Source organism: Equus przewalskii, chromosome 2, assembly GCF_037783145.1.
Source record: "Equus przewalskii isolate Varuska chromosome 2, EquPr2, whole genome shotgun sequence".
NCBI classification, from domain to species: Eukaryota; Metazoa; Chordata; class Mammalia; order Perissodactyla; family Equidae; genus Equus; species Equus przewalskii.
The window spans coordinates 113,909,373-113,937,052 of NC_091832.1; the positions used below are offsets into that span (position 1 = coordinate 113,909,373).

At 39.5% G+C, this 27,680-nt stretch overlaps 1 protein-coding gene across 1 annotated transcript; it reads left to right on the forward strand.

The window, feature by feature from the left end:
• Positions 1 to 25,682, forward strand: LOC139081874 (uncharacterized). Its single transcript, XM_070609412.1, has 5 exons — positions 1 to 19; positions 55 to 499; positions 22,088 to 22,160; positions 25,177 to 25,216; positions 25,344 to 25,682. The coding sequence occupies exons 1-5, from the start codon at positions 1 to 3 to the stop codon at positions 25,445 to 25,447; spliced, it is 681 nt and encodes a 226-aa protein (XP_070465513.1). The 3' UTR covers positions 25,448 to 25,682.
• Positions 25,683 to 27,680: the final 1,998 nt, after the last annotated feature.

The window sequence follows — 27,680 nt, forward strand, 5'->3', positions numbered from 1 at the left end:
ATGGTGAGAGGGGCTGCGAGTGTGTGAGACTGTGCGTGTGAGACTGTATGTGAGAGACTGAGCGAGAGTGTGAGAGACTGTGTGTGAGAGACCGTGAGTGTGAGACCGTGTGTGAGAGACCGTGTGTGAGAGACGCGTGTGTGAGAGACCGTGTGTGTGAGAGACCTGAGTGTGAGGCTGTGTGTGAGAGACTGTGTGTGAGAGGCCGTGAGTGTGGGAGGCTGTGTGTGGGAGAGAGTGGGCTGGCGAGGGAGAGGAGAGCGTGTGTGTGGGGCGTGAGAAGCGCGCGCACACTGTCGCGCTCTCGTGGGTCCGCGGCCGCCTGGCCCCGGGGCTGTGGGGCGCGCGCCTGTCCCGAGCCGCCGGCCGGCCTGTGCGCGTCACCGCCCCTGTCCCGGGCCCCTCGGAGGCTCCGCGCGTGCTGCCTGGCGGGGTTGGTTGGTGCAGCCTTGGGAGCGTCCGGTGGGGTGTCTGCCTTTGTGTGTGTTTCAATAACTGGGTAAGAATCCGTCTCTCTCAGGGGAGAGGAAGGGGGACACGACTAGTTTATGACTTTCTTACTACCTGTGACACTGTGATTTATAACAAGAAATACGTGTTTGGTCTTCATCCCCATTGCTGGCACACAGCTCCTAACCCTAGGAATTTCCTGAGGGAGGAGAGCGTGTCTCTTCTTATGTACCAGGTGCCTTTGGGAAGTCCCTAGGTAACCCAGCGAGGGGCCTGGTCACCAGGAGACCAACCTGTGCTTAGAAGGTGGGAACTTTCCTTCCCACCACTGGCTTGTGGGGAGGGACGGGGCTGGGGGTTGAATCAATCACCAACGGCCGATGAGTTAATCCCTCGGGCCTGTGCGACGAAGCCTCCATAGACGCCCCAAAGGGCCGGGTTCAGAGAGCCTCTGGGTTGGTGACAGGGGGAGATGCAGGGAGGGTGGGTGACAGAGGGAGATGCAGGGAGGGTGGGTGACAGGGGGAGATGCAGGGAGGGTGGGTGACAGAGGGAGATGCAGGGAGGGTGGGTGACAGGGGGAGATGCAGGGAGGGTGGGTGACAGAGGGAGATGCAGGGAGGGTGGGTGACAGGGGGAGATGCAGGGAGGGTAGGTGACCGGGGGTTGCGGGGGGAGATGCAGGGAGGGTGGGTGACAAATGGAGATGCTGAGAGGGTTTCACGCCCAGAGAGAGCACGGAAGCTCTGCACCCCACGTACCTTACCCTGTGCACCTCTTCGTGTGGCTGTTCATCTGTATCCTTTATAATATCTTTTATAATAAACTGGTCAAAGTAGGTAAATGTTTCTCACTCAAGAAAATTAGTCAAACCCAAGGAGGGGGTGCTTAGAACTTCAAATGTGTAGCCAGTCGGTCAGAAGCACAGGTGCCAACCTGGACTTGTGACTGGCCGCTGAAGTGGAGGGACCTGGCCCTTAAACTGTGAGATCTGGGATCTCATCTCCAGGTCGATGGTGTCAGAACTGAGTTGATTGCTTGATGGTGTTGAAAAACACATCAGACTACCTGACCCATTTTGTTAAGGGAAGTTGAGGGGCATTTAAATAAAATACCAAATATTGTGTATCACTTATGTGTATGTTGAGAAAATGGTAGACTATTGCATAGATAAAATATCAGGACATTTGTCAATGGAAAGTAAACATGCCTAGGTATGGAGATGAGCTGCAGTTATTTGGGACGTTCTATTAAATGTCTTCAAGCCCAGAGAGGGAATTAAAATAGGCGGGAACTTAAAGGCTTGTTTTAAAGACCTGTTTCCTGTTTTTGGTAGGATCGTAGGGACTAGAAAACATGCCTTTGGATGTCGCCAATTAGAAAGAAAATGAATCTGGTTTATTTCCTTTTTAAAAAGCCTTAAAAAGCCCAGAAGAAAGAATTTAATATTGTGTATTAAAACTCAGAAAACAATGTCACCATGGGAACCCGAAAACACACCCTGAGCGTCCTTATTGCTTTCCTCTCGTAATGACGACACTTTCAGTCTTGAAATTTTGCTTTGGCTCTTACTAGTGTTTCTTACCAAAAATGAACTTACATATTTTTAAATAAAACTTTGGAATTACATATAGTGGCAGAGAACATCAGCCTTTTACTGCCAACTCTGTGGCGCTCGAGGCCCGTTTTGAAGCTCTCCCTCTTTCTGGTTGTGTCTGATGACTTGGTGAGTCGAGCAGCCATGCACTCGTCAGTCAGCCCACAGAGTGAGCAGGCCCTCTTGTGTACATGAGGACTCAGAAGGCACGGCATACACATGGTGGGGCGGGTAAAAAGAGTAATACAGAGCATAGCTTTCTTCAATTTAGGGGACTAATCTTTTTTTTTTTCTCCATAGTTGTATATCTTAGTTGCAGGTCCTTCTAGTTGTGGGATGTGGGACGCTGCCTCAACATGGCCTGAGGAGCGGTGCCATGTCCGTGCCCAGGATCCGAACCCTGGGCCGCCGCAGCAGAGCACACGAACTTAACCACTCGGCCACAGAGCCAGCTCCTAGGGGACTAATCCTATGGAAGTCCTTTAGAATATGTTGTCTGGCTTTTTGGAGATTCAGGCTTCTTGATTCTTTCAGGAGTGTATTGATTCATCATTTAGCAGGTATTTATTGAACACCACTAGGCATTAGGCCGAGGTCAAGTTCTCTACTCTTAAGAAGCTTCCATTTTATTCTCTTTCGAATTCTAGTCTGCTTCTCCTGGCAAAAGCCAAGAGCTTTCACCAGAGGGTGGCCAGAATCCTCTCATCCCCACCTAGGACTGATGTCAGAACCTTTTCTTTTTCTTACTATTGTCTCCTTTTCATTTAGGGAATGAATTTCTCTTTGAACTGTTATTCTTTTGTTCATAGAGACTTTGGTCTTTCCTGGGAGACTTAGGAAATCACCCCTTTAAAAAAAGATCTAATAGTAGCATTTTACATAAAAGATATTATTCAGGTTACATCACAGACAACACACTTTCAAGCACGTCTTATGGGACAGGAGGGCTGTTTTCACTCTGCTGCACAATATAAATAATATACACTTAAAGCGATTACTGCCCGTTTCCCGTGGGAAATGTAAATTTTTATTACCTAGGCAACGATAACATGTTGGTCTCAAATTGTGTGTAGTTCAGGTGTGATTTTATTGGTATATTTGCCTTATGTTTTCCCAGAAATTAAGTGGCAAGAAACAGATGCATGTCTAAGGAGTGGCCTGTGTCGCGCAAATGTGTCTCATGTAGTTGCTGTGGGAACAAGGACTTTTAATTTCTCACTTTCGCACCTTTAATATCTTATCTTTAATGTTCTTCCACTCTTATTTGTATCCAGAGGGAAAAATGAACAAGTCAGAATGATCTGTACTCATTTAATAATATAATGTTAGGAAAACAAATTATTTTTGTCGTTTGTGAAACTATGCCAAACTTCATTTCCCAGTTTGATTTTTGACAAACTATGTTGTTATTTTATTATATGCTTCTTGTGCTTTAATTTTTGCTTCTTGTATGATTTTTTTATCTGCTTCTTTCCTGTTTAATAGAGCCTTTGGTATAGGGAATTATTTTTGAGATGATTGGAATCTTAACTGAAATCCCAGGAAAAAGTATGGATTCTGGACGATATATGTGAATTTGGAGGAAAAAGAACTTCTTGGAGAACCCTCACTTCCTTTAGTGTTCCTTCAGTTTCAGGAAGCTGTATCAGAGACATGTTGAACCAGTGCTCGCTCAGTGTTCTCTAGCCTTCCCAGAGTGCATGCCAGTTGGGAGGAGGAGATATTTGCCCTTCTTGGAGTTAATTTCTATCCTCTCTGTTGTTAAAGAACAAAATCCAACTGAGTAAATTTTAAGGATCTTATTGGCTTTATTCAGTGATTCATGAACAGAGCGGCATCCAATCTAGCAGATAGAAAAGAACTCCAAAGAATTGTACAGTTTGAGAGGGTTTTATACACCACGGCGAGCAGGAACAAGAAGTTATACTGGGCATTTGCTGATTGGTTAGAACAAGGTCACTTCCCTTATATGGAGCAAAGGGAAGTCTCGGAGCCAGGTTAGGTAACTTGTGCAGGGCAGGCCAGCGCTCATTGATTGACCTAGGCCCTCCTTTCCTGGGAGAGCTGAGCATAGAAATTTAGTTAAGTTTTGGTTTGCTGATATGAGGCTTAGCATGAGCAAATCCATATTGGGCTTAATCTGGTTACTTTAATGCTGCTTATTCGCTTTCTCTGGTGTGACTTTTTTCATCTACATGCACTGCTGAGTTCTTTCACTAAAGTAGGAATGTAGATTAAGAGTTGTATTTTTGTTAAAAAAAAGAGTTAAGAGGGCTATTGCAACTTACTCATGTTTTTAGAGGAAAACAATGGAAATATAAACAATTATAAAGTACTACTTAATATATGTTAGTAATTTTTAAAATGTTGTGTAAAACCTATCGTGGACAATGCCTTAGGGAAAGGTTAAACTAGTTACTGCTAGTAGCACTGCAAACTGATAGCGTTCTTTTGGAAGTACCTATTCAGAACCATAAAAATATTCATACCCTTTGGCCCACTAACCCCAGACCTAAGAAATAATTCAAAAGAGGGAAAAAACTGTTTGTATAAAGATGTTCAAGGCAGCAGTATAGTGAAGAGTTGAAAGAAACGTAAATGCCCTCCAGTAGGGAAATGGCTGAGTAAACTATGTTATACCAACACAGCTAAGTGTGTAAGGCCCTAAAACAGTAATGATGAAGATTTTGTATCAGCGTGGTAAACATATTTAATATAACATTAAGTGAAAAAGTACAGCTTGACAGTAGCAGAGCCACTCAGCTATCCTGTATCTCAGGAGCTGGGAAGGTAAAAAGAGTAAAACAAAACTTAGCGTTGTTCAGCTTAGGGAATAAGCCTGACAGAAGTGAAATTATATGAACATATTGATTAAATTTGGAAGAGAAATTTTTAAAATTGGAAAAACATTTTTGGGTTTTTTTGGTAATGTTACTTTTAATGTTGTAATTTAAAAGTAATCGTTTATAAAGATTTGGATCTGTTTTCCTTATAAAATGGGTGGCTGGCACCCAAAGTCTGGTAGATTCAACTTCATAGCTGAAAGTTCTATTACTTTTTGTTGAATAATTTAGTTCTTGAATGGGTTTGGATCTTTTATTCATGCTGTTCTCAGTAATTTAGAATCTTAGAGTGGGAAGGAATCTAAGAGGCAGTGTAGAGCACCCTCCTACCCAGTGTAGTCCCTTCTGTAACATTCCCAACAGATGGCCACCATCCTGCGAGAACGCTTCCAACTATGGGAAACTCTTTACTTCATGATGCCACCTGTTCAATTACTGGACATCTCTAATTGTTAGAAAGTTCTTTACATCTACTGAATTAAATCTGTATCCTTATCTCCTCTGCCTATTGGCCCTAATTCTTTCCTGCAGTACAAGAAAATGGATTAATCTTTTTTTCCATCAAGACAGTTTTTTGAATGTTTTTTTAGAAAGAATTTTTTTGTCTTCTCTTAGCCTTTATTCTTTCAACTGTTGTTTATAGGTAGATGTTGTAGAATTTGTGGATTTTGCCATTTATCATCTGTACCCACTTTTTGTGTTAACAGTACCCCAGCTTTTTTTTTGTTGATCCAGCTCTCTTCCACTCTCAGTCTGTGGTTTCGTTGAAGATGACACTATTCCTAAGTCCAGGAAGGGAGAATATGAATATAAATGTTTACCTTTACTGCGTAAATCAAATACATTTCACCTTCCCTACCTCCCATAGCCACAGTGATTGGTTCCAGGATGGGCACATGACCCAAGTCAGGCAGATCAGGGCCAATAAAACTCAATTCTGGGACTTTTGTTTGTATTATAAGAAAAGCAATCTTGTCTCCAAAATTTGTGGTGTGTGATGATATGAGCTTGGAATTATAGGAGAGCCATCTTATAGGGCCTAAGAATGAAGTCAACCCAGCAGAATACATGACTGAGAGATGAACTTTTTTAGCCAGTTACTCCCAAAGTTAAGTTACCCCTGTATGCCTTTTTCAGTTATGTTGGCTGATAAATCTATCATCAAGCCTCTTAGTAAACCAATAATATGTGGATATGTCTATCCTCACATTTACCATATTATAGTAACAGTAACTCCCTTGTTTATATTCTCCTCTCTCCAATTGGACTATATGTTTACAAATTGCCAGGTATGTAGTAGGTACATAATCAGTGTTTGAGCTGATTCAGCTATATCTAAATTTTGATTAGCTTTGGGTAAAGTCCTTACCCTGTAAAACTCACCCTATTTCTATGCTGATTTTGAGGTCTCCTGCTCTGCTTAGTTTCCTATTAAAAATATCTTTGGAAAATTCATATCTCATATCAAGTAAACTAGGAGCAAAAAGATGTTTGCCAAACTTTAATCATTATAGAGAAGGGACAGTAAGCCAACGATTGCTAAATCCTTTTTCAGAGTTCATGTAGGACAGAATTAGGGTAGGGAATAGTGACTTGGAAGACCCTAGAGAAGCACATTTTAGATTGTCTGTGAATACTAACCAGCTCCTTTCTGCTTCTGCAACCCAATAGACATAGTATCTATTAAAAATTTTAAAAAAATTCTGTGATTCCTTGTTTTCTTAAATATTCAAATTATAGGCAGTCCTTAACTCATAATTTCTGAGATTTTGTCCAACTTGAACTTTCCATGTCATTAATTGACACTCATAAATAAAATGTGTACTATTGTATTCAGCAGTTGGAGAATGATTATTCTGAGTCATTAGGGGAAAGCCAATAGCTCAGTTTTGGCCCCATTGCCTTCCTTTTCTGAACAACAGTGACAATTTAGCTATTCAATTGAATTTTGACATAACACCTTTACAGTTATAAGGGACAGTGTGCTAGAAAAATTAAAGTTCTGTTGAAACATGTATAAGAGGTATAGTCCGCATCAACTTAATTGCAGTGGAGCAAAGGTCAAAATCATTAGGGACATTAGGCATGTTCCTAATGGCACAATTTTGACATCAACAATACATTATTTAGCTTTAACTTGTTCAGTTCATCTGTGAGGTTCAATTAGCAGGGAAGATAAAAATAAAGAGTTGATACCAATTGCCAGACATTTATTTTCAAATTGTACCAAGAAGATGTACCTTAAGGATTTTTATACAGTTTTTAGCCTTCTGAGAAAGTACACATTTAACCCTCACATAGAGTTTTAGAAATCCATTGTATGAAAAAGTAGGGGACTGCTTATATTTATTTTTTTTGATAGGTGTCTCTTTTCTCAAATTGTACTTGAGTATCTTCAGTTTTTCCTGTTTTAATGACGTCTTGCTGTTTCTTGTCTCTACCTCTTAATAACCTTATCTGTCTAAAACAGGACTAAGAACAAGGAACTAAACAAAAGCCCTCTGAAAGACTGTTAAACCTCCTAAGCCTTATAGTTCCTCTGCTCAGAAAAAAAGAATGCTGCTCGGGTCCTCACTCAGAGTCTGTTTGTTCATAATCTATCTATTCTCAATTCTAACAATCATGATGTAAAAAGACACCTAGGTATTGTTTAAATTCTGTATGCAAGGTGATTGTGTTTGGGGTGATTTATGTGAAAGGGCACAAGGAATATTGAGACCCTTCTTATTCTCAGGTGCTTAAACCTTAATAAGAGATATAAAGCATTTACACAACTAAGAGTAAAGCAGTGTAGAATGAGAAAAGTGTCATGGGGAATTGCAAAGGAAGTGCTGTATAGTTCAGGAGAGAGGGAGGTTACTTAGTTACCTGACTCCAGACCTTCAGTGTACATCTGCAATAGTAAATTTAGAAGAAGAAAGAACTGCTATAGGCAGGCATGCTGTCAGCAGCTACTATTACAGCTGATAAGTTAACATCAAGAGAGAACTTAGCAATATTCTAGAAAGCAGGTATGTGAACATAAAATGTCCAGGAGTCATTTAATGTAAGGTCAACTTTAAGAAGCTTCGAGGATATCACTGAATAAAATAATCAGTAGAATAATGATTCATTGACTTTTAGAAGTTCTCTTAAAGGCCATCTAGGCTCCACATTTTCTTAATGGCATTGAGAAAGGGTAAGTACTTGCCTCAGCTTTTCTCCGGGTTGGGGGGGCTGATCATCCTTGACTCTTTTTTTCTTTCCCTCATATTTTCCATCCTTTCCACCTACCATCCCTATCTAATCAATGATCTTATCTTTTTCCCTCCATTTTCCTCGAATTTATGTTCCTTTTTCCATCTCAATTTTCATTGCCTTACATCAGAACTTCAATATCTCTTGCCTGGAACTCTTCCATGGATTCCTACTCATCTTTCTCTTTCCATTTCTTATCCTTCTTAAATCTATATACCACTTATCCAGCCAGAGACATCTGGCTGAAATGCAAATCTGATGGTGACACTCACTAAGTTTATGCTGCAACAGCTTTCCATTGCCTGCAAGGTGAACTTCAGGCTCCTGTCCAGCCCCTCCCTGCTTTCTACCATCAGCTCCTGATCCTATATATACCATATGTGTAATTTGGGGGCGGGGGGGGGGGGACTTGGCACATTGCCCCCTTCCCCCTCCTCATTCCCTCTCCAAATTTACTTGGCTAATGTCTCACCCTTTAGGACTCATCTTAGATGCTGTCTCCTCCAGGAAGCCTAGGCTAAGATAGGAGGTCTTTCATCGTACAGTGATAGATGTTCATTGCATCTTTTTATTTGATTGACTCAAGATTTTCATTGTGTCCTTTTATTTGATTGACTCATTGTACTAAAATTATGTATTTGGCTACCCTATTTGATTGTGACCTCTTTGATAGACCACGTTTTCTTCATCTTTGTATACCAAAGCCAATATTAGGTGCTCAATATTAAGATGTGTTAGATGCCCAATCAATGTCTGTTGAATGCATGCACAAGCTATTAGAAATAAAGCTACCAGAATACTAGTGGTCAGGGAAGCGTTCTTCCTCTTACACTCTGGTCCATGAAACTGGCTGTGGATCAGAATCACCTGGGAAGGTTTTAAAAAGCACAGATCTCTAGGTTTCACTCCTGCACTAGTAAATCAGAATCTGTATATTTTTATGAGGTTTCCCAGGTGATTCTTATGAGTCAACCTAGGGCCTGATCTCAGGCTGGAGTTTGTAAATCATTACACAGTGTTTCTTATCATGAGCCTTTAAAAAGTCAAGGTAATGTATTATAGATTTTAGAAAGATTTGCATTCAAGATGGTTAAATTCGTTTTAAATGTGTATTAGTTAAAGGATATACTGCCAGCTCTCCAGAAAACTCTGCATACCATAATTCTTTCACTAATGATTCTAGAGAGACAAGGTTTTAATTTTATTTATATCATTCAATTTATTTTCTTCCTTTCCTAACTCCTTTGAAATAGATTTCACTTCTCATATTAGTTTTCTTTGTATCACTTCTTCTTAGTATCTTTTGCTCCTTTCTCCATTAGGAAAACTCCATTCCTTCATGCCTCAACTCTCCTTTTCTAACGAAATGTACCTTTTCAACTTTTCCTTTTTAAAACTCTTGATATTTCGTTCATCTGCTCTATGAGTTCATTGAGTCTCTGCAGTGTACCTAAAGATTTCCATCTACAAGAGAAGCAGGTCCTGGCTTTCATCTCACCATTGCAGTGAGCTGATTGGTTCCTCTGGGTTGTCAGGGCACTGCTGAGGAGAGGAACTGATGTGGGTTGGAATTTGGCTGACTCCGCAGTCCTCCATATGCACCGTGTGCTCCTTGTGCTTGAGCAGAAAGCTGGTCTCCATGTGCAGACCTGGGAGCAGGAAGACAGCCTCTGTGTGGGTGGTTTTGAAGAAACCTCCCTGTGTTTTTTTCTGTACCCAGCTGGTTTTAAGTTTCTGGAGAGTAGTGCTAGACTAACCTTCAAGTTTTGCCTTTGATTTAATAGGATTTTGGGCCTGTGTTTAAAGATTGCCCTTGGTTTTGGACCTATTTCTTTATGTATTTTACAAGACAATTTTTCTCCAGCTTTGGTTTTCTGCTAGATACATTTTGTGCAAACATTTAATATTTTTAGTTTGAACTGGGTAATTTGGTAAAATACAATGATCTCCCAATGGAAGTTTATACTACTCTCACCCGAATTGTGGGGAGGAAATGAATTGGTTATAGTAAATGTTAGTATTAAGATTTATCTGAACTTAAGTTACATTCTAGATGAAAGGCACATAACACATGTTTTTCCTAAAATATTTTCTAAAGTTTATGGCTTTCAGGTCACCAAGAATATAGACTAGTTTAACATTTACATCTTCTGATATTACTACTACTTTTGTTGTTTTGCTAGCTAGCAACATGTATTCACTTAAGAGATCCTCCACATTGTTGAGTGCTTAAAATCTAATAGGGAATACAAAATATTTATACAACTAACAATAAATGTTTTGGAGTTGAGAAAATGTCGAAAGTTAATGGAACATCTTTAGGGTCTCCAAAGATTTCTATTCTGAAGAAAAACCTTCCTTCTGCCTTGTGCCAGACCTAAACTGGCTGATTCATGTAAGGACAGGAGGGCAATTACAGGTAGATACCTATGATTGTTTTCATTTGTTAACTGCTTACTGTATGGTTTTGAGCATGTAAAATGGCACAGTCCCCAGCAATTTTTATTTAAGTGTTGGTGAAGTGGTTCACTTTGATTATTTAATGACATGTCCTTTACCAAATTTTGCTTGAATTTTCGTATATCTCCAGGAAAATCTGCATTATAATCTTGCATGTTAACTTACAATATTAGATTTCCAGGTTAAAACATTTAAACCTTGTTAGTTAGGTTTAAAAATCCATAAAAGCCTATGACTTTCTTCAAGGTAGTTTTTAGGTACTACAAGGTGGTGTCTTATTTATTTATTTATTTATTTATTTGAGGAAGATTAGCCCTGAGCTAGCTACTGTCAATCCTCCTCTTTTTGCTGAGGAAGACTGGCCCTGAGCTAACATCAATGCCCATCTTCCTACACTTTATACGTGGGACGCCTACTACAGCATGGCCTTTGCCAAGTGGTTCCATGTTCACACCTGGGATCTGAACTGGCCAACCCCGGGCCACCGAGAAGTGGAACTGCGCACTTAACCGCTGCGGGTGGTATCTTTTAAAGTGGTAGTAGTAGTAACCATAGGTTGTGCAAATGTATCTTCTTGATGCTGAAAGCAATTGAAAATTTTACATATACATTTATTATACATATTTAAATTATATTTTAAGTTTTTTGAAAAAACTTGGATAGAAGTTTGTTTTAAGTACCATGTAAAAATACAGAGTGTAGTTTTAGGTCATCATTTTAAATATTCTTTCAGGTGCCGTCATATCCCTCACAATTGCAGCTATTTCATGTTCAAGGACATAGTCCATTATGAATTATTCCTTAGATAATTGATCTCAACAGACTTGATATTTTTGATAGGTACTAACAAATATTGAATAATATTTTTTCCTCATCTAAACCGAGTGACTATTATCACTTATTGTGATAACAAGCAATTAAGTGATTATGGAAAGATGTGTTATGACATCTAGAAAATAGGTATTTTTTATGTCAGGGCTACAGGTAGACTGAAGCCAAGTTCAAACCAGGGACATTACTTGGTAAATTTGTTAGCTTTAGTTCAGCAGTAAAGAGCCCAAGCTCTGCCGTCAGATGAGGGTTCAACCTTGAGTCTCACCTTCACTAGCGATGTAATTTCCGTTAAGTCTCTAAGTTCTGTTTTCCTCCTCTGTAGAGTGGGACTAAGGTACCTACCTCATTGTGATAATTACACGAGAAAATACATGACGTAGTTAACATAGTTCTTGGCACACAGGAAATACTCTAGAAATGATAGTTATATGGTTATCAATAATAAACATTTTAACAATTTACACTTCAAAATTACAGACTGATTATTTATATGGTAGATTGTAAGCTTAGTTGTAAGCTATTAGTGACTTTAAATCAATTAAATTTATTTGCCTTTTACAAATATTCTGTGATTTTAAAAGTCTTTTTTTTTTTTTCCTAAGCAGGAGATTTAGGAAACTTTTCACTTAGAAACATTTCTGATAAAAAGCGTTTTCAAAGGCCAGCCCAGTGGTGCAGCAGTTAAGTTCGCACATTCCGCATTGGTGGCCTGGGGTTCACTGGCTTGGATCCCTGGTGTGGACCTATGCACTGTTTGTCAAGCCATGCTATGGGAGGCATCCCACATATAAAGTAGAGGAAGATGGGCACAGATGTTAGCTCAGGGCCAGTCTTCCTCAGCAAAAAGAGGAGGATTGGAGGCAGATGTTAGCTCAGGGCTAATCTTCTTCTTTAAAAAAGCATTTTCAAATTGGATTTATAGGATGGTAGAGATTGAAAAATTTTAAAAACCGTATGAGAGCATCTATTTCACCTATGGATTTACTAGTGAAGAGACTGAATCCTATCGTATTTAACTGACTCACTCCGAGTGAAATATAAAGGAAGAAAAATCCATGAATTTGGTCGCCATTTTTTATGGGTCTTGGATATTAGTCCTTTATGGAAAGTGAAGAAATGGGATGATCATCTGGACGATAAAAGTCTGATACTTTTTAAAAAATGAATTCTATAAATATTTAATGATGATGTTTTCTTTTTAGTAGATCATGGTTCTATTGTCTTGGTGTAATTATTAATACCCCTTTCACCCTCAGAAGTGTCTCAGCTTGGACACTATGTTGTATGCTCTTCCAGTTTAATTGTGTTTATACAGGCAAAGAGTAGCAACCGTCTTGTAATTTGTGGACTTAGTAGATCCCAAAATAGACAACTTTTTTCTTCGTCTAAAATTGGGAAATGGCTGGCATTGCTGGACAATTACTCAACACTTTCTTCATCTTCTGAGTATAGTCCTCTAGATGAGGAGCTATTAATTGATGACTTGGTGGGGATGGTAAGATTAATAAACCTGCTGGAATTATATGCAAAATGGTGTGTGTGTACATTTTTCTGGGAAGCGTGTCCATATTTTCTGTCAGATTCTCAAAGATTCTACTTATAGAATTTTGAGGTGTTAACCTCAAAAGACTGAGCCATTGCTCCATGTTTTGTTCCATTTGCAAGTTACTGGCCCTGGTTTCCCTGTTAGACTTTTTAAATATCAAATCTGTAGGAGACAAGAGGAAATTACTCCCAAATAGTGTTTTTATAATTAATATGCTTCTATAAATTTAAACTCTTTAGTGAAAATTATTAAATTGAACCATACGAAATGTTGACAAAATCACTTGAATGTGAAGTGCCTGTTAGGAGAGCCCATTTACGGGGAGGGAAGAAGCTAACACCAAACAGTGGGTTTCTTAAATGTGTTTGGCCCGGGGTAATAGAATCCTTACCAATTTTTGAGTTGAAGTGCCCACTTCATATGGTTTAACTGAATGATGCCACAAGTGAATTTAATTCAACGAACTCTGTTGAGAATCCACTTTATGAAATCATTGTATGAGGAGCTATTCAAGGAATAGAAATATCAATTAGACATCTTTCCTCATTTTAGGAGAATGTGGAGAGCTTTATTTTTTATTTTTATTTTTTTTGAGGAAGATTAGCCCTGAGCTAACATGTGCTGCCGATCCTCTTCTTTTTTTTTTTTGCTGAGGAAGACTGGCCCTGAGCTAACATCTACTGTATACATGGGACACCTACCACAGCGTGGAGTGCCAAGCGGTGCCATATCTGCACGCAGACTCCAAACCGGTGAACGCCAGGCTGGCGAAGCAGAATGTGCGAACTTAACTGCTGTGCCACCAGTCTGGCCCTGGAGGGCTTTAAATGGGGAAATGACTAGGTTTTTATTCAATGTGACTTAGTAGTATTCTGACACAATACTCCAGGAAATACAATTCTGGCTGGGGAGACAGACATTTAATGTAATGCACAGCAGAATAAGCATTAAATAGTCCCAAGTATTATGCTGTAGGTGCACAGAGGAAAGGCAGGGTTAATTGTGACTGCAGTGATCGAGGAGGGCTTGGAGAGCAGGCAGCGATCGCTTGTGGAGAGCAGGTGGACAGACACGGCAGATGCAAGGAACTTGGTTTGCTGTGGTTTTTTCTTGCTGGTTATTCTTCCTTCCTGCTCTTTATCAAATTCTTTCTTTTTTCTTAGCCTCATACTTTTTTTTGAAGTGGGAAGAGAAAAAAATGGTTTCTTAAGATGACTAACCGAAGAGCACATGCTCCCAGAGAGCAAAGCACTCAGCTCCCTGGGATAAGAGTCTAAATATATACTGAAATCCAGATACAGATAGATGGAGAAGGACCTGCTGTGCTTCAAGGGAGCACACTGACCAGTTGAAGGAGGTTTGCTTTATTCTTCATTATTTTTTTAAAAAGGGCCATGAGTTTTTAAAATGATAACTATTAGAAAAAAGACAGCACAATTGCTCAGTTTTAAATAACTGCCTATCTTGGGAACAGAATCCCAGGAGAGAGCTGGCAGAAATAGCTCATGCTTTTTTTAGCTGCCTGTATTTTAACTTTACACAGAGAAAAATGAAATCTATGTATAGATTTGCACAAATATGTATAAAATTAGAAGGCCTAAGTTGTCTAGTGGGTAAAGATTCCTTCAAAGAATACATAAAAGTCTAAATATAATATTATGTATACACACACACAGAAGGTTGGAATTATATATTTTAGTCTAGTGATAAAGAGACATGGGCCTTTGTCACAAGAGAAAGAAAAGCAAAGTATATAATTCCACCCACATTTAATAAGTTTTTTTTTGTCAGAAAATAATCTTTATCATTATTTATTTAATTCATAAACATTAAACGTCTTTGAAAATTTGATTCTAAAGCTAATTTTCTAGGGAAAATGATGGAAGCACGCACATGCTGGAGGTCCTCTCCCAACTTTCCTATTTCACATCTGAGTAATTGGAAGCCCTGAGAGAGACTATAGGTGGCTTGCTCAAGTCTTCTCTCATTGGTTATTTAGTCCCATATGCTATCTCACTTGTTTTCTAAATTCATGGCAACCAGTAGTTATGATTAGACATTCTTATAATAATATTTGAAATTTATCACATTCCAATTTTCTATATGTCCTACTTGTTCCAAGAAAAGAAAGAGAAATTTTATTTTTTCAGTACAGGTTCTTTGGATGTAATCCTGTACTTGGAAAGGAAAAAAGAAAATGAAAGTAAATATCGAAATCTTAGTTCTCAAAATAAATAACAGCTTTATTGAGATATAATTCACATACCATAAAGTTAATTCTAAAGTGTAGAATGTAATGGCTTGTAGTATAGACACTATGTTGTGTGTATATTACTACTATCTAATTCTAGAATATTTTCATCTCTCTCCACCAAAACTCCGTACCCATTAACAGTCATTTCCCATTCTCCTTTCCCCTCCCAGCCCCTGACAACTATTAATCTATTCTTTGTCTCTAGGATTTTCCTATTCTGAACATTTGATATGAAAGGAATCATATGTAGCTGTGTGTGGCTTCTTTCATTTAGGATAATGTTTTCAAGATTTATCCGGGTTTTAGCATGTATCAATACTTTATTCCTTTTAATGGCAGCATAAGTATTTCATTGTATGGATATAGCATATTTTGTTTAGCCATTCATAAGTTAATGGACATTTGAGTTGTTTCCACTTTTTGGCTATTGTGAATAATGCTGCTATAAACATTCATGTACAAGTTTTTGTGTAGATATACGTTTTCATTTTTCTGTTGTATATGCCTAGGAATGAAATTGATGGTCATATGGTAACTTTACGTTTAACATTTGAGAAACTATCAGACTATTTTACAAAGTGACTCCACCATTTTACATCCCCACAGGCAATGCATAAGGGTTCCAATTTCTCTACATCTTCCCCAATACTTATTCGTGTCTTCTTTTTTTTTTGAGGAAGTTTAGCCCTGAGCTAATATCTGCCACCAATCCTCCTCTTTCTGCGGCAGAAGATTGGCCCTGAGGTAACATCTGTGCCCATCTTTCTCTATTTTACATGTGGGACGCCTGCCACAGCATGGCTTGATAAGTGAGTAAGTCTGCGCCCAGGATCCAAACTGGCAAACCCCGGGCTGCTGAAGTGGAGTGCGTGAACTTAACTGCTGCACTACCGGGCTGGCCCCCTTACTAGTGTCTTTTTGATATTGCCATCCTAGTAGGTGTGAGTAGGTGTGATCTGCTAGTAGGTGTGATCTACCGATCATTGTGGTTTTGATATGCATTTCTTTAATGACTAGTGATAATGAGCCTTTTTTCATGTGCTTTTTGGCCATTTGTATATCTTCTTTAGAGAAACCTCTGTTCAATCCTTCCCCTAGTTTTAATTTTGGGTTATTTGCTTTTTGTTGTTGTTGATTTGTAAAAGTTCTTTATGTATTCTGGATACAAGTTGCTTATCAGATATATGATTGACAAATATTTTCTCCCATTTTGTGGGCTGTCTTTTACTTTCTTGATGTCCTTTGAAGTACAAAGGTTTTGAATTTTGATGAAATCCAACTTATCTATTTTTTATTTTGTCACTTGTGCTTTTGTTGTCAGATCTAAGAAAACATTGCCTAATCCAAAGTCATGAAGATTTACTCCTATCTTTTTTCCTAAGGGTTTTATAGTTTTAGTTCTTACATTTAAATCTATGATCCATTTAGAATGAATTTTTGCATATAATATGAGGTAGGAGTCCAAATTCATTCTGTCGTATGTGGATATTCAGTTGTCCCAGTATCATTTATTGAAGAAATGTTCTTTCCCCATTGAATGATCTTGGCACCTATGTCAAAAATCAATTAACCTAAGTTTAATGGTTTATTTCTGGCTTTCAATTCTTTGCCATTGGTCTGTATCTCTATCCTTATGCTACTACCATGTTGTCTTGATTACTATAGCTTTGAAGTAAATTTTGAAATCAGGAAGTGAATCTTCCAGCTTAGTTCTTTTTCAAGAGTTCTTTGACTATTCTGGATCCTTCACATTTCCATATGAATTTTAGGATCATTTTGTCAATTTCTGCAAAAAAAAAAAGAAGAAAAAAGATAGCTGGTGTCAACGAAAATAATCCATAACCAATCTATAAATGAAAATTTGAGTGAGTTTATTCTGAGCTTAAATTTGAGGATTATAACCCGGGAGAGTCTTTCCACAAAGGAACAGAGCACTCCAAAGAAGTGGGGGTATACAGGGTGGTTATATACCCTCAAAGAGTATGTTTCACATATGATTGAAATGTCCCTTTTACAATAGTCACAAGGCTGCTCTGTCACCACAGCGCTTGATGGAAGCAGCAGATAGGCTTGCTGTCTCAGTGAACCCTGCAGGCTGGCAGGTCTGTTGCCTCGAGCTAGGTGGTCACAGATGAGTGCTGCAATCAGTTCCCAGCCTAAAGAAAGATGCTTAATCTTTAAGGAGATGCCAACGTTGGGAGGGGGAGGGAAGTTGCACCTTTATCTCAAAATGTCTAAGCAGATATACAATGCATGCTCAATGGCCACAGTCAGGCCCTTTTGGAAAAAACAAAGTCAGGCCGAATTAGGTTTATACCAAATGGCTTCCTCATATACTCCAATATATCCTATTGCTTGCCATTTTTATTTGTCACTGGGAATTCTCAATATTTGCTAAGGCATAGTTTGTTATAAAAACTAGGCACCACAGAGACTACAGAGATGAAACCCAGTCCTCAATCTTAAGAGACCCAATAATCTTGGAATTATACAGATGTATCGATTATCAACTTATTACCTCTCAGCTCCAAATTTGTTCTTTAATATATGCTCTTCAATAATGGACAGAATTCTTTTAAGTACCTCCCCTTTACAGTGAGCATGATGCCAAGTTTTCTCAGTAGAGGCTGTTAGAAGGGTCCCTCCTGGTATTTCCAGCTGGTGGAGCAGGTGAGGACATCTGGTGGAGCTGTGCTTCAGCCACATGCCGGGAAGATGTGGTATCTGACCTTGCAGCCTCAGCGTGGACTGGCAATAAGCTTGCCACAGCACCCTCCTCCTTGACATAAAAACTCATTTCTCTAAAGCCTCCTGCCCACGTCAGTGTCCTAATTCCCTCTGCAGACCCGCATATGGATTATCAGGAGCCTGGAGTGTTTTCACTGAGCCATTACTTCCTCTTCTGGCCTCTGTGGCCTGCCTGCTCCCAGGGCCCCAATCTCCCGTGCACACCCATATCTCTGGTTGCTGATCAGCTATCCTTGGCCTGCACTCTAGAGGGATGCCTCTTGCTCTCCCAGTGGCCCCAGTCAGACCCGTGAACGTTTTTTGTTATCTAGTAGGCTGAACTATACCTTCTCCAATGAGATCTAAACTCCAGCCTTGGGGAAGGGAAACCCTTCCAACTTTGTTCTTCCTTGGCTACTCTCCCTCAGCCCTAGGTACCATGCAGTTTCCTTATTCTTGTTTCTACACACTTGTTTATAAGAATTTAATAATTCTTTATATTACACATCCTCTGTCAAACCCACTGTGTGATTGGGCCTACACAAGTACGACAAATAACATTTGCAAGTCAGAATATGGTAAGCAGTGTCTTCAGAGATCTGAATGTGAGAGAAGGATGTGGAGCTCACAGTCTGTTGATGGCATCAGGAAAGATTTAATGAGGGAGTGCAATTTGAGAGGAACTTTGAAGGATGGTTAAGGATTTCCTTTGAATTTGCCATTGGGGAGCTCGTATTTTTTAAGATGATTACCTCAGATTTCCATTTCAAGAGTAAAGACATTTACAAACTGAATTGCATTATTTTTCCCAAACAGCTGTCCTTTACTCCTATTGACAAGTTCACCCTGGGTTTTCCTACAGGTCTGGATGGAGTTGGTAAAGGTGTTAGAGACAAATGGAAGAGATACCTGGGCTAGAGTGGGTTCCTGACCCCCAAATAGGAGGTTTTTAAGTGGCATCGTCTCGTTGGAATTACTCAACCAAGTGTTTAAAAGAAAGGCTTTGATGGAAGGTTTAGTATGGTTAGAAAGGAACACCCACAGCCATATGTACCAATTAATTTCCTCTCCAAATGTTTTTAAACTGTTGGGTAGATATGGCCTATGTTTTGGAAGGATTCTTTCCTTTGAAGTAGTCATTACAGTGTTTTATTTCCTATATGAATGCCAAGTACACATTACTTTTCATTTCCCTTTTTGCTTGCCAAAGCCTTGTAATTTTGTTTCATCTCTTCGCAAATATCTAATAAATAATTATGATTTGTAGAGCTATTCAAAGCATGGTCCTTGGACCAGCAGACCCATCGTCATTTGGGAGCTTATTATAAAAGCAAATTCTTGGGCCCCACTTCAGACTCGCTGAATCCGAATCTCAAGGGGGCGGGGACCTGAATCTGTGTTTTAACTAGCTCGCCAGGAGATTTTTATGCACATTGAAGTTTGAGAAGCACCAATTAAAATTTTACTTACTGTATTTCACTTGAGACACACTCTAGAGTTTAAAAGGATCTAGATTCCTGAAAACAATTGATCAGTTCCAATCAGGAGTCTGTGTCTCCAACATCCCTGAGAGATTGGCATCTAACTTCTGCCTGCGATTTTCTATTGATGAGAGACCACCTCACAAGGTGACAACATTTGGGAACAATCCTATGATTAGAATTTTCTCTTATTATGCAGTTAACTCAAGTTGACTTAATTGTACCTTTTACCTTTTGCTCATTGTTCCTAATGCTGCTCATGAGGAGCATGAAATCAACCTGATTTCCTTTACATAGCCCAGATGTTTAGATATTTGAGGCAGTGGTCTGCTCTCTCCTAAGAATTTTCTTGCCAAGAAAGGACATTCTTAGTCCCTTTAATTTCCTCACCTGATGATGTCTTTTGACTCCTTCCCTCTTAGAATGACTTATATATCAATATTCTGCTTAAAATGCCACCTCTAGAATCAAATATAAAACGTTCCATGGAGTTTGTCCAATGAAGGCTATTACAGGACTGTTCTATCTACTGTAGATAGTAAACCAAATCTCTCCTAGGCTTTAGAAAGTTGAATTCCAAGCCTGATTTTGTCACAATGGATTTGGACAGATCACTCAATTTCTGTGGATTTAGTTTTATTTAACTATAAAAATTGAGATTACCTTATGGCACCTGAACCTGGGGAAATACTAATGTTTAGGGAGTAGCCATGGCCAGTAGAGCTATTCAAAAGAATTGAAATGGAGTTGTTAAAAAGGCAGAAAGGGAGCCAGTAGAAAGTGCTGACACAGGTATTTGATTCCCTCTCTTAACAGGCATGTCCTATGGGCTCAGCTTGGACAAGTCGTAGAGCCTGGACTGGGCTCCAAGGCAGGATGTTTCTTACCCAAGGGACCAGAGTTCTCCACAGGGAGTCAGTGGGTAATGAGCAGAAGCAGTGTTCTGATGGAGAGCAAGGTTAGAGTGAGGATGCAGGCCAAAGCTGGTCATGTAGCCCTGCGTGGAAAGAGGTTGTAGGTGAAAAAGGAGAGATGACTCGCATCAACAGCAATATGCTGTGCTATTCTTGTCTTTCCATGCTTGTTTCCAAGATATGCTGGATGCCTTTAAAGAGCAGAAGAGGAGTGAAGGGGTGAAGCCCAGGAGGACAAAATTCCAAAAAGTGATTGTCAGCGTCAAATGATACAGAAAAGTTAAAAAAACAAAACAACCCAGGGCAGAAAGATATTTAACTAGATAGGAAGATTTTGTTGCAAGTAACAGAAAATTGAATTTAAACTGGCTAAAAACAAGGTTTATTTGTTCACACACCATCTACAAGAATGGCTTCAGCGGGGCTCTGGATCTTTCTCTGAGATTCTCCAGGCTTTGCTGTCCTCCTTGTGTTAGGTTTATCCTCAGGCTGAATTTTCTCATGACTTCTGGAGGCCACTGGGTCACTTCCTGGGAAAGAGAGCATCTAGTTTTCATAACCACTAACTGAATGTCCTGACCTTTGCCTTGACCGGATCACTTCTAGCCCAGCAATGTAGCTAAGGGGAATGCCTTGCACTGTAGAAAGAGAGGTGGGATAATTGATTTTGTTAATCTCTCCCAAATCCTGTGACTGAACAGTGGGAGAAGAGTGGTTCACCATTTGAGAAAACTACAGCTCCAGGCTTCCATTGTCCTCATGCCTAGTGACCCCAGCAAAAAGAATATCTGTCTTTCTTGCTCCTTCTAGCGAAGGTTCCAGGGAGGCCTCTGGATGGGCTCATCTGCCTTTCCTGAACCAATCTCAGGGGACGGGGAGGTGAAGGACACTAATTTGACAGCCAGAGTTGTGTGTTTGCAGCTGTATGGAGATGAAAAGGGTCAGCACCACCCAAACCACATAGAATGAATTCCCCAGAGCTGATATCTCATTGTGGTTTTATGTTGTGTTTCCTTAATGACAATGATGTTGCACATCTCTTCAGGAGCCGATTAGCCATTCATATGTCTTCTTTGGGAAATGTCTATTCATATCTTCTGCCCACTTTTTAATTGGGTAGTTTGTCTTACGATTATTGAGTTATAAGCATTCTTTATATAGTCTGAATGCAAATACTTTACCAGATGTATTATTTGCAAATATGTTCTCATATCTGTATCTTGTCTTTTTATTTTCTTAGGACTTTCAGGTTGTGAAATGGAAAAAAAAAATGTAATGGACCCAATATTAGGTGAAGAAGATACTGAATCTTCTAATAATTTTATTCTTTTAAATCCTCAAACACAAACTTTAGAGCTTCTGGGTAATAATGCAGACTGAATTTGCAAACCAGAATTAAAGTTTACTCCCTAGAGGATGAACTATAACACAAGAACCTTTTGTAAGAATATATTTTGATATAAGACTAGTGGTTTACAGCTAACCAGCTTGCAGGGGCCACAGGTTAGAGATGCTGATTTGTAGCATTTCCAATTTCCACAGTGTAAATTCTTGCCCTCAGACTATGTCAAGATACTAATGCTTTAACCACCAGCTCACAAAATTTCTAAATATTTAGCTATTGACTCTAGAGAGCCAGAATGAGCTAGCTCAAGTACACTACTGAAAATCCATGATTGGATGATTGGACTGGTAATAAGGAGTCTTGAAAAGAAGCTCCTTTTTTTTTTTTTTTAAAAAAAAGGCAACTGCTTTGGAGGAATTTGCAGATTACCAAGAAAGAAGTCACTGATCCTTCACTTAAGAATGAAAGGAAGGTGAGTTTTTAAAAATCTAAGTACACAGATTATAAAAATATATAAATAAGAAGTTCTACAAAGAATGAAAATGTACTACATACCCACTAAAATAGCTGTAGTAAAAAAGGCTAACAAGTTTTTGTGAGGATATGTGGAATTCTGAACTCTCATGCATGGCTGGGGGGAATGCAAAAATGGTGCAGCTGCTTTGGAAACAGTTGGGCAATTCCTCAATAAGTTAAACAAAGAATTACCAAATGACCCAACAATTAGAGAATTGGAAACTTGTATCCTCAGAAAAATGTGCACTTGAGTGTTTATAGCAGCATTATTTATAATAGCCAAAAAAGTGGAAACAACCCAGAAGTCCATCAACTGATGAATGGATAAACAAAATGTGGTATATGTATCTATACAGAGGAATGTTATTCAGTGATAAAAAGGAATAGCTATTGATACATTCTATGTTATGGATAAACCTTAAAACATTATGTTAGGTGAAAGATGTCAAATGAAAAGACTACATGCCGTTTCATTTATAAGAAATCTTAAGAAAAGATACATCTACAAAGACAAACAGTAAATCCGCGTTTCCTAGGGCTGAGAGGAGGAAGGGGAGTCACTGCAAACAGGCACCAGGGAAGTTTTTGGGGCGATGGAAATGTTTTAAAATTGGATTGTGGTGGTTGCTGAACGCTCTATAAATTTACTAACAATCCTTGTACACTTACAATGGTGAATTTTGTGATATATAAATTATAATTCAATTAAGATGTTTTAAAAAGCCTTAAAGTCACAAATTCACCTAACTTCTCATTAATAAATGAAAGTAGTAAGTATTCAGGGGATTTAACCTTTCAGTTTTCAGCTTCTTTCATCTGCTGGCTTCCGTCTTTAATATGCGGAGTGATGCGGGGTCAGTGAGCCAAGGAGTTGAAAGAAAGATTTCTTGGACTCTCAAGATCTGGCGGTAGTGCTCTTTTATTTAGAGAATAGTGTGGAATAGCCTGGGGACAGGAGCCATGGGCAGTCAGGCTGCTGCGTGGGGACAGGGCCCACAGGCAGGAGGAGGTGCTGCTGCCACTGCTTCTGCTGCAAACATGGGTGGAGAGTAAGGCTAAATTTAAGGCATAGGTATGTGAGCCATCTCTTTACAAGACACAGGAAGGAACATGTAAAAAAGTTAAAATGGTATCAGTGCAGGTGGGGTCTGGCCATTGGGTGGTCCCACAATTTTTAGATAAGAATCAAATCAGATTAAGTAAAGGCCAGAAGCCACCACCCTAAATGAGTTACATGAGGTTGCCAGACAGTAACCAACTTAAGTCCTTGCCTTCCCCATTAAGAGTTTCCAGAGATAAGGCCATCCCCTCTTCCTCCTGGTGCAGAGAGGGAGGCATGGAGAGTTCCTTCACAAATGCAAATGTCTCTCAAAGGGCAAGCAAACTCTGCTCCTCGGAGCCTGCTTCTCATCTGCAGTTTTAAAATTAACCAGCCTAAAATCCTCATCAGGGAGTGGGTCCAGAAACATTAAATACGTCCGCATTTCTGAAGGAAAAGATATGTACTTCTCTGCAGTTCCAGAAACCAGCTTACTGAATAAAATTGTTTTCAAGTTATGTTATAACCCAATGGCTGTTTATGTGGAAATCAAAATATCACAAAGAAAATCGAGAGATATTGCCAATGAAATGTTTGCCAAAGCAGCAAAAAAGACATGATTAAATAAAAACACATGAAACACACCCACACACAGAGTAAGGAATTTAATTTCAAGGATAAATTTGGATTTCTTTACCTAATCTTTGACAAATAAAAATGGCAAGCAATAGCATATATTGGAGTATATGAGGAAGCCATTTAGTATAAACCTAATTCGGCCTGACCTTGTCTTTCCGAAAGGGCCTGACCAAGGCCGTTGAGCACGCATTGTATATCTGCTTTAGATATTCCCTATGGCAAGAGCAAAGGCCCTTGAGATAAAGGTGCAACTTCCCTCCCCCTCCCAACATTGGCATTTCTTTAAGGATTAAGCATCTTTCCTTAGGCTAGGAACTGATTGCTGCACTCACCTGTGACCACTCTGCTCCAGACAATAGACTTGCCTCCTGCTACGCCCTCCGAGACAGCAGACCCACTACCTGCTGTGTCCATCAAGTGCTGTGCTGACAGGGCAATCTTGTGACTATTGTGGGAGGGACATTTCAATCATATGTGAAATGTCCTGTATGGGGGTATATAACCACTCTGTATATCTCACCTCTTTGGTGCCCTTTCTTCCTTTGGGAAGAAAGGCCCCCGGCCATGGTCCTCAGATTACAGCTCAGAATAAACTCTCCCAAATTTTCATTTATAGATTGGTTATGGATTATTTTCGTCAACATCTTATTCTGTATACTCCTGTGGGAGGAAAGGAATGAAGATTTACCACACAACGGCAAAAATATATTCAAAACCTAATATAAACCATCCAGAAGAGATTACTATTTACCTTTTCATCATATTTTCAAATATGGCACATTGTAATTTTTTGGGAATTCTTTTCATTATTTTATTGTTCTGATAATCAGAAACTCATTCTATATGCTATTTAAGTTAAAACTTCTCTCCCTACAACCTACCTTGGGACCCAAAATGGGGAAAGTTTCGGCTCTGTTCTGAAAATGAAAATTTCCCCAGAGTAAATTCCCTCTATCTTCCCAAAACTTCAGCAAAGTCAGCTCCTCTCAAAAGCGTGTGTGAAAGTATGAGTGTAAGTGTTTTTTATGGGCGGATTGAAGCAGTGGGACGGAGAAAAGCAAAAAAAGTAGCTGAGATCCTTGTGTGAATCCATCCTGGCTGACAAGAGTTAGCAAATGCGAAATGATAATTCAGTAGAAACAGAACCAAAAATGATCACTGAAATCAAGCTTTATGAAAATTCTTAGAGATTTGGGGGCAAATAAGACTCCTTGTATATGGGTTAAAAAGAAAGCATCAAACCAGTCTGTTGATATTAACACATACTGTAACATATTATTTCTTTTGTTTGCAGAAGTCAATGAAGAGATGTGTGGTGAGCCATGTTGTGAAAGGTGTGGATATGCTTCTACCTTTGGCTGCACGAATACTATAAACTTGACACGAGAAAAACTTTTGAAGAGAATTGGCTTGTGTGTAACTGTTTAAAATGCTCTACCATAATATTATCTTTAATCTTAGTAATGAGGATCAAGGCTGCCCCAGGGAGAAGGCCAAGGCGTCCTGCCCTACACACTGATCTATATCATCCTCGGGGAAGCATAGGACGTCCTGACTTAATCTGACCTCATTCTTATCTAAAGTTATCGGACCACCCAATAACCACACCCCACCTGCACTGATACCATTTTAACGATTTTTTTCATGATCCTTCCTTTGTCTTGTAAAGAAATAACTCACATACCTATGCCTTATAAATTTAGCCCTAACCCTCAACACACTGCAGCCCTTCACTGCCCGTGGGTCCTGTCCCCATGCTACTCCATGCTATTCTCTGAATAAAGGAGCGCTACTGCCAGACCTTGAGAGTCCAAGAAATCTTCCTTCCGACTCCTCAGCTTGCCGAGCCCGCATCATTAGGACAACAGTACTAGATGAATGAGGCCAGATCCCACTTATGCTTTTAGGATTTTTATAATTTATAAATTCTATTCACTTCTATGAATCCCCAGGCCTGCTCTCCAAGGCTACTCAGCCCCACTCTGCTAGCTGCCTTCCCTGATAAGAAATGCTGGATTTCTAAATAATGTGCTCATAGTGCTGCTTCTCAGTTTGTCTTTAGGGACTTAGTTTTCTCTCGGTATCAGTCAGTGTTCAGTTCAGGAAGCTGCAATCGTTCTAGGGGTTGAGGGCAGGGAGTCAGGTGATTACCAAAGTGTGAGCGGGGGGTGGGGCAGGCAACAGTAGAGTGGGAGGCAAAGGCCATCACAGGACTATTGGATTCAATGGCATACCCGGAGAGCGTGGGACACACCCATGGAGTCCAGAATAGACCCTGGAATGTGAAGGTAGTCCTCTGCAAACACTTTTGTCTGACCAACCTCGTTTACCAGTAGCCACAGCCACTAGGAAATGGCCTTTGCCTCACTTCTGCCTTCCAAATCTCAAGCGAGTGCGTCGTATGACAGAATTTAAATTGTATGCAGAACTGTGGCGTCAAGATCATTTGGGAAATGTGACCATTTTTAGCTTCCCAGCCTCTGTGATTAAGGGGGTACATTGAAAAGGTGAGAATGTATGTTAAAGACTGAACAATTATACCTAGCACACTCCCATGTCCCACCACTCTCTTTCCCTCATCCCCCAACGTAGTAACACAATACATTTGGGCTAAATCAATACTCAGTGTTTACTTTATGACTGTGCAAATGTTATGCACTATTAAGTCGTGCTGTGTACTACATCACACTGTTCTCATATAATACTTTTTCCTGCAGTTAATAATTCATCTTTTCATTTGCCAGGTTTACTAAGATCTTCTTGCTAATTTTTGCAAATATTATGACATCTCTGTGACATGGCTGTCAACAACTTTTTGAGCATATTTAAATGCAAAGGGAATTGGAGAGGGAGGGGTAAATGTAAACAAGTTGGCATGTATGTCTGACTGCTGTTGTTCTGAAAGTAGGGTAGATAGTAGGGTGGAAAATTTCTCAGCTTTCACTATTCAGATTTTCATGTAATCCTCTCTCCTATTTTCAGCCTTCCATCCCCCACACTGTTCTTTGGTTTCATGAGTCCAGTGCATCTCTGAGTCAATTTCTAGTCCTCACCTGGTGAGGTGGGACCTAGACTTCCAACTGCTTCGTATACAAACATACTTTCAACTAGACCTTGGTTTTAGCTTGAGCCTCACCCCCATCCCATATTCCACGGGAACTTGCGTAGCCTGGCCCTGAGCCTCTAGCCAACAAATTGGCTGGTTTATGGCTCTACCTCTGCAGACACTTAGGCCACACTGCTAAGTTATCCCTGCTCTGTCTCTTTTCTACTGAATCTGTTGAAATATTTCTCTGCTGTTGTCCATTCTTTTTTTTCCTTATAGTATATGTCCTTTTAATTCTTCTCTTTTTTTCATTTTTGTGGGATTTACGAAAAGAGAAGGAATAAAAACATGCTCAATTAACTATGCTTAACTGAAAGTCTATGCCTTCCCCCCTCAATCCATGTTTTCTCAGTAAGACTTATTTGATTTTCCTTAGATAACTATGAAAACTTAGAAATGTTTTAATACACTTTTACAAAGAACTTGAGGCTCAGAGAAATTAAATGGTGCATTTAAGATCGCACAGCTAGAACGCGGCAGAGCAAGGACTAAAAATTTGGCGCCATGATTTTCTAGGGTAGCAGCAGCACCTGGAAGTGTGACTGGCATTGTAGAGATACTATACATATTGATTGAATGAATAAATGATTGTAACATATTCTCATCTGACTACCCCATGAGGCATGCTGGTAGTATTCTGTGTCTTGATCTGGGTTCTCATTTTACAGATGTGTTCAGATGTGAAAATTCTA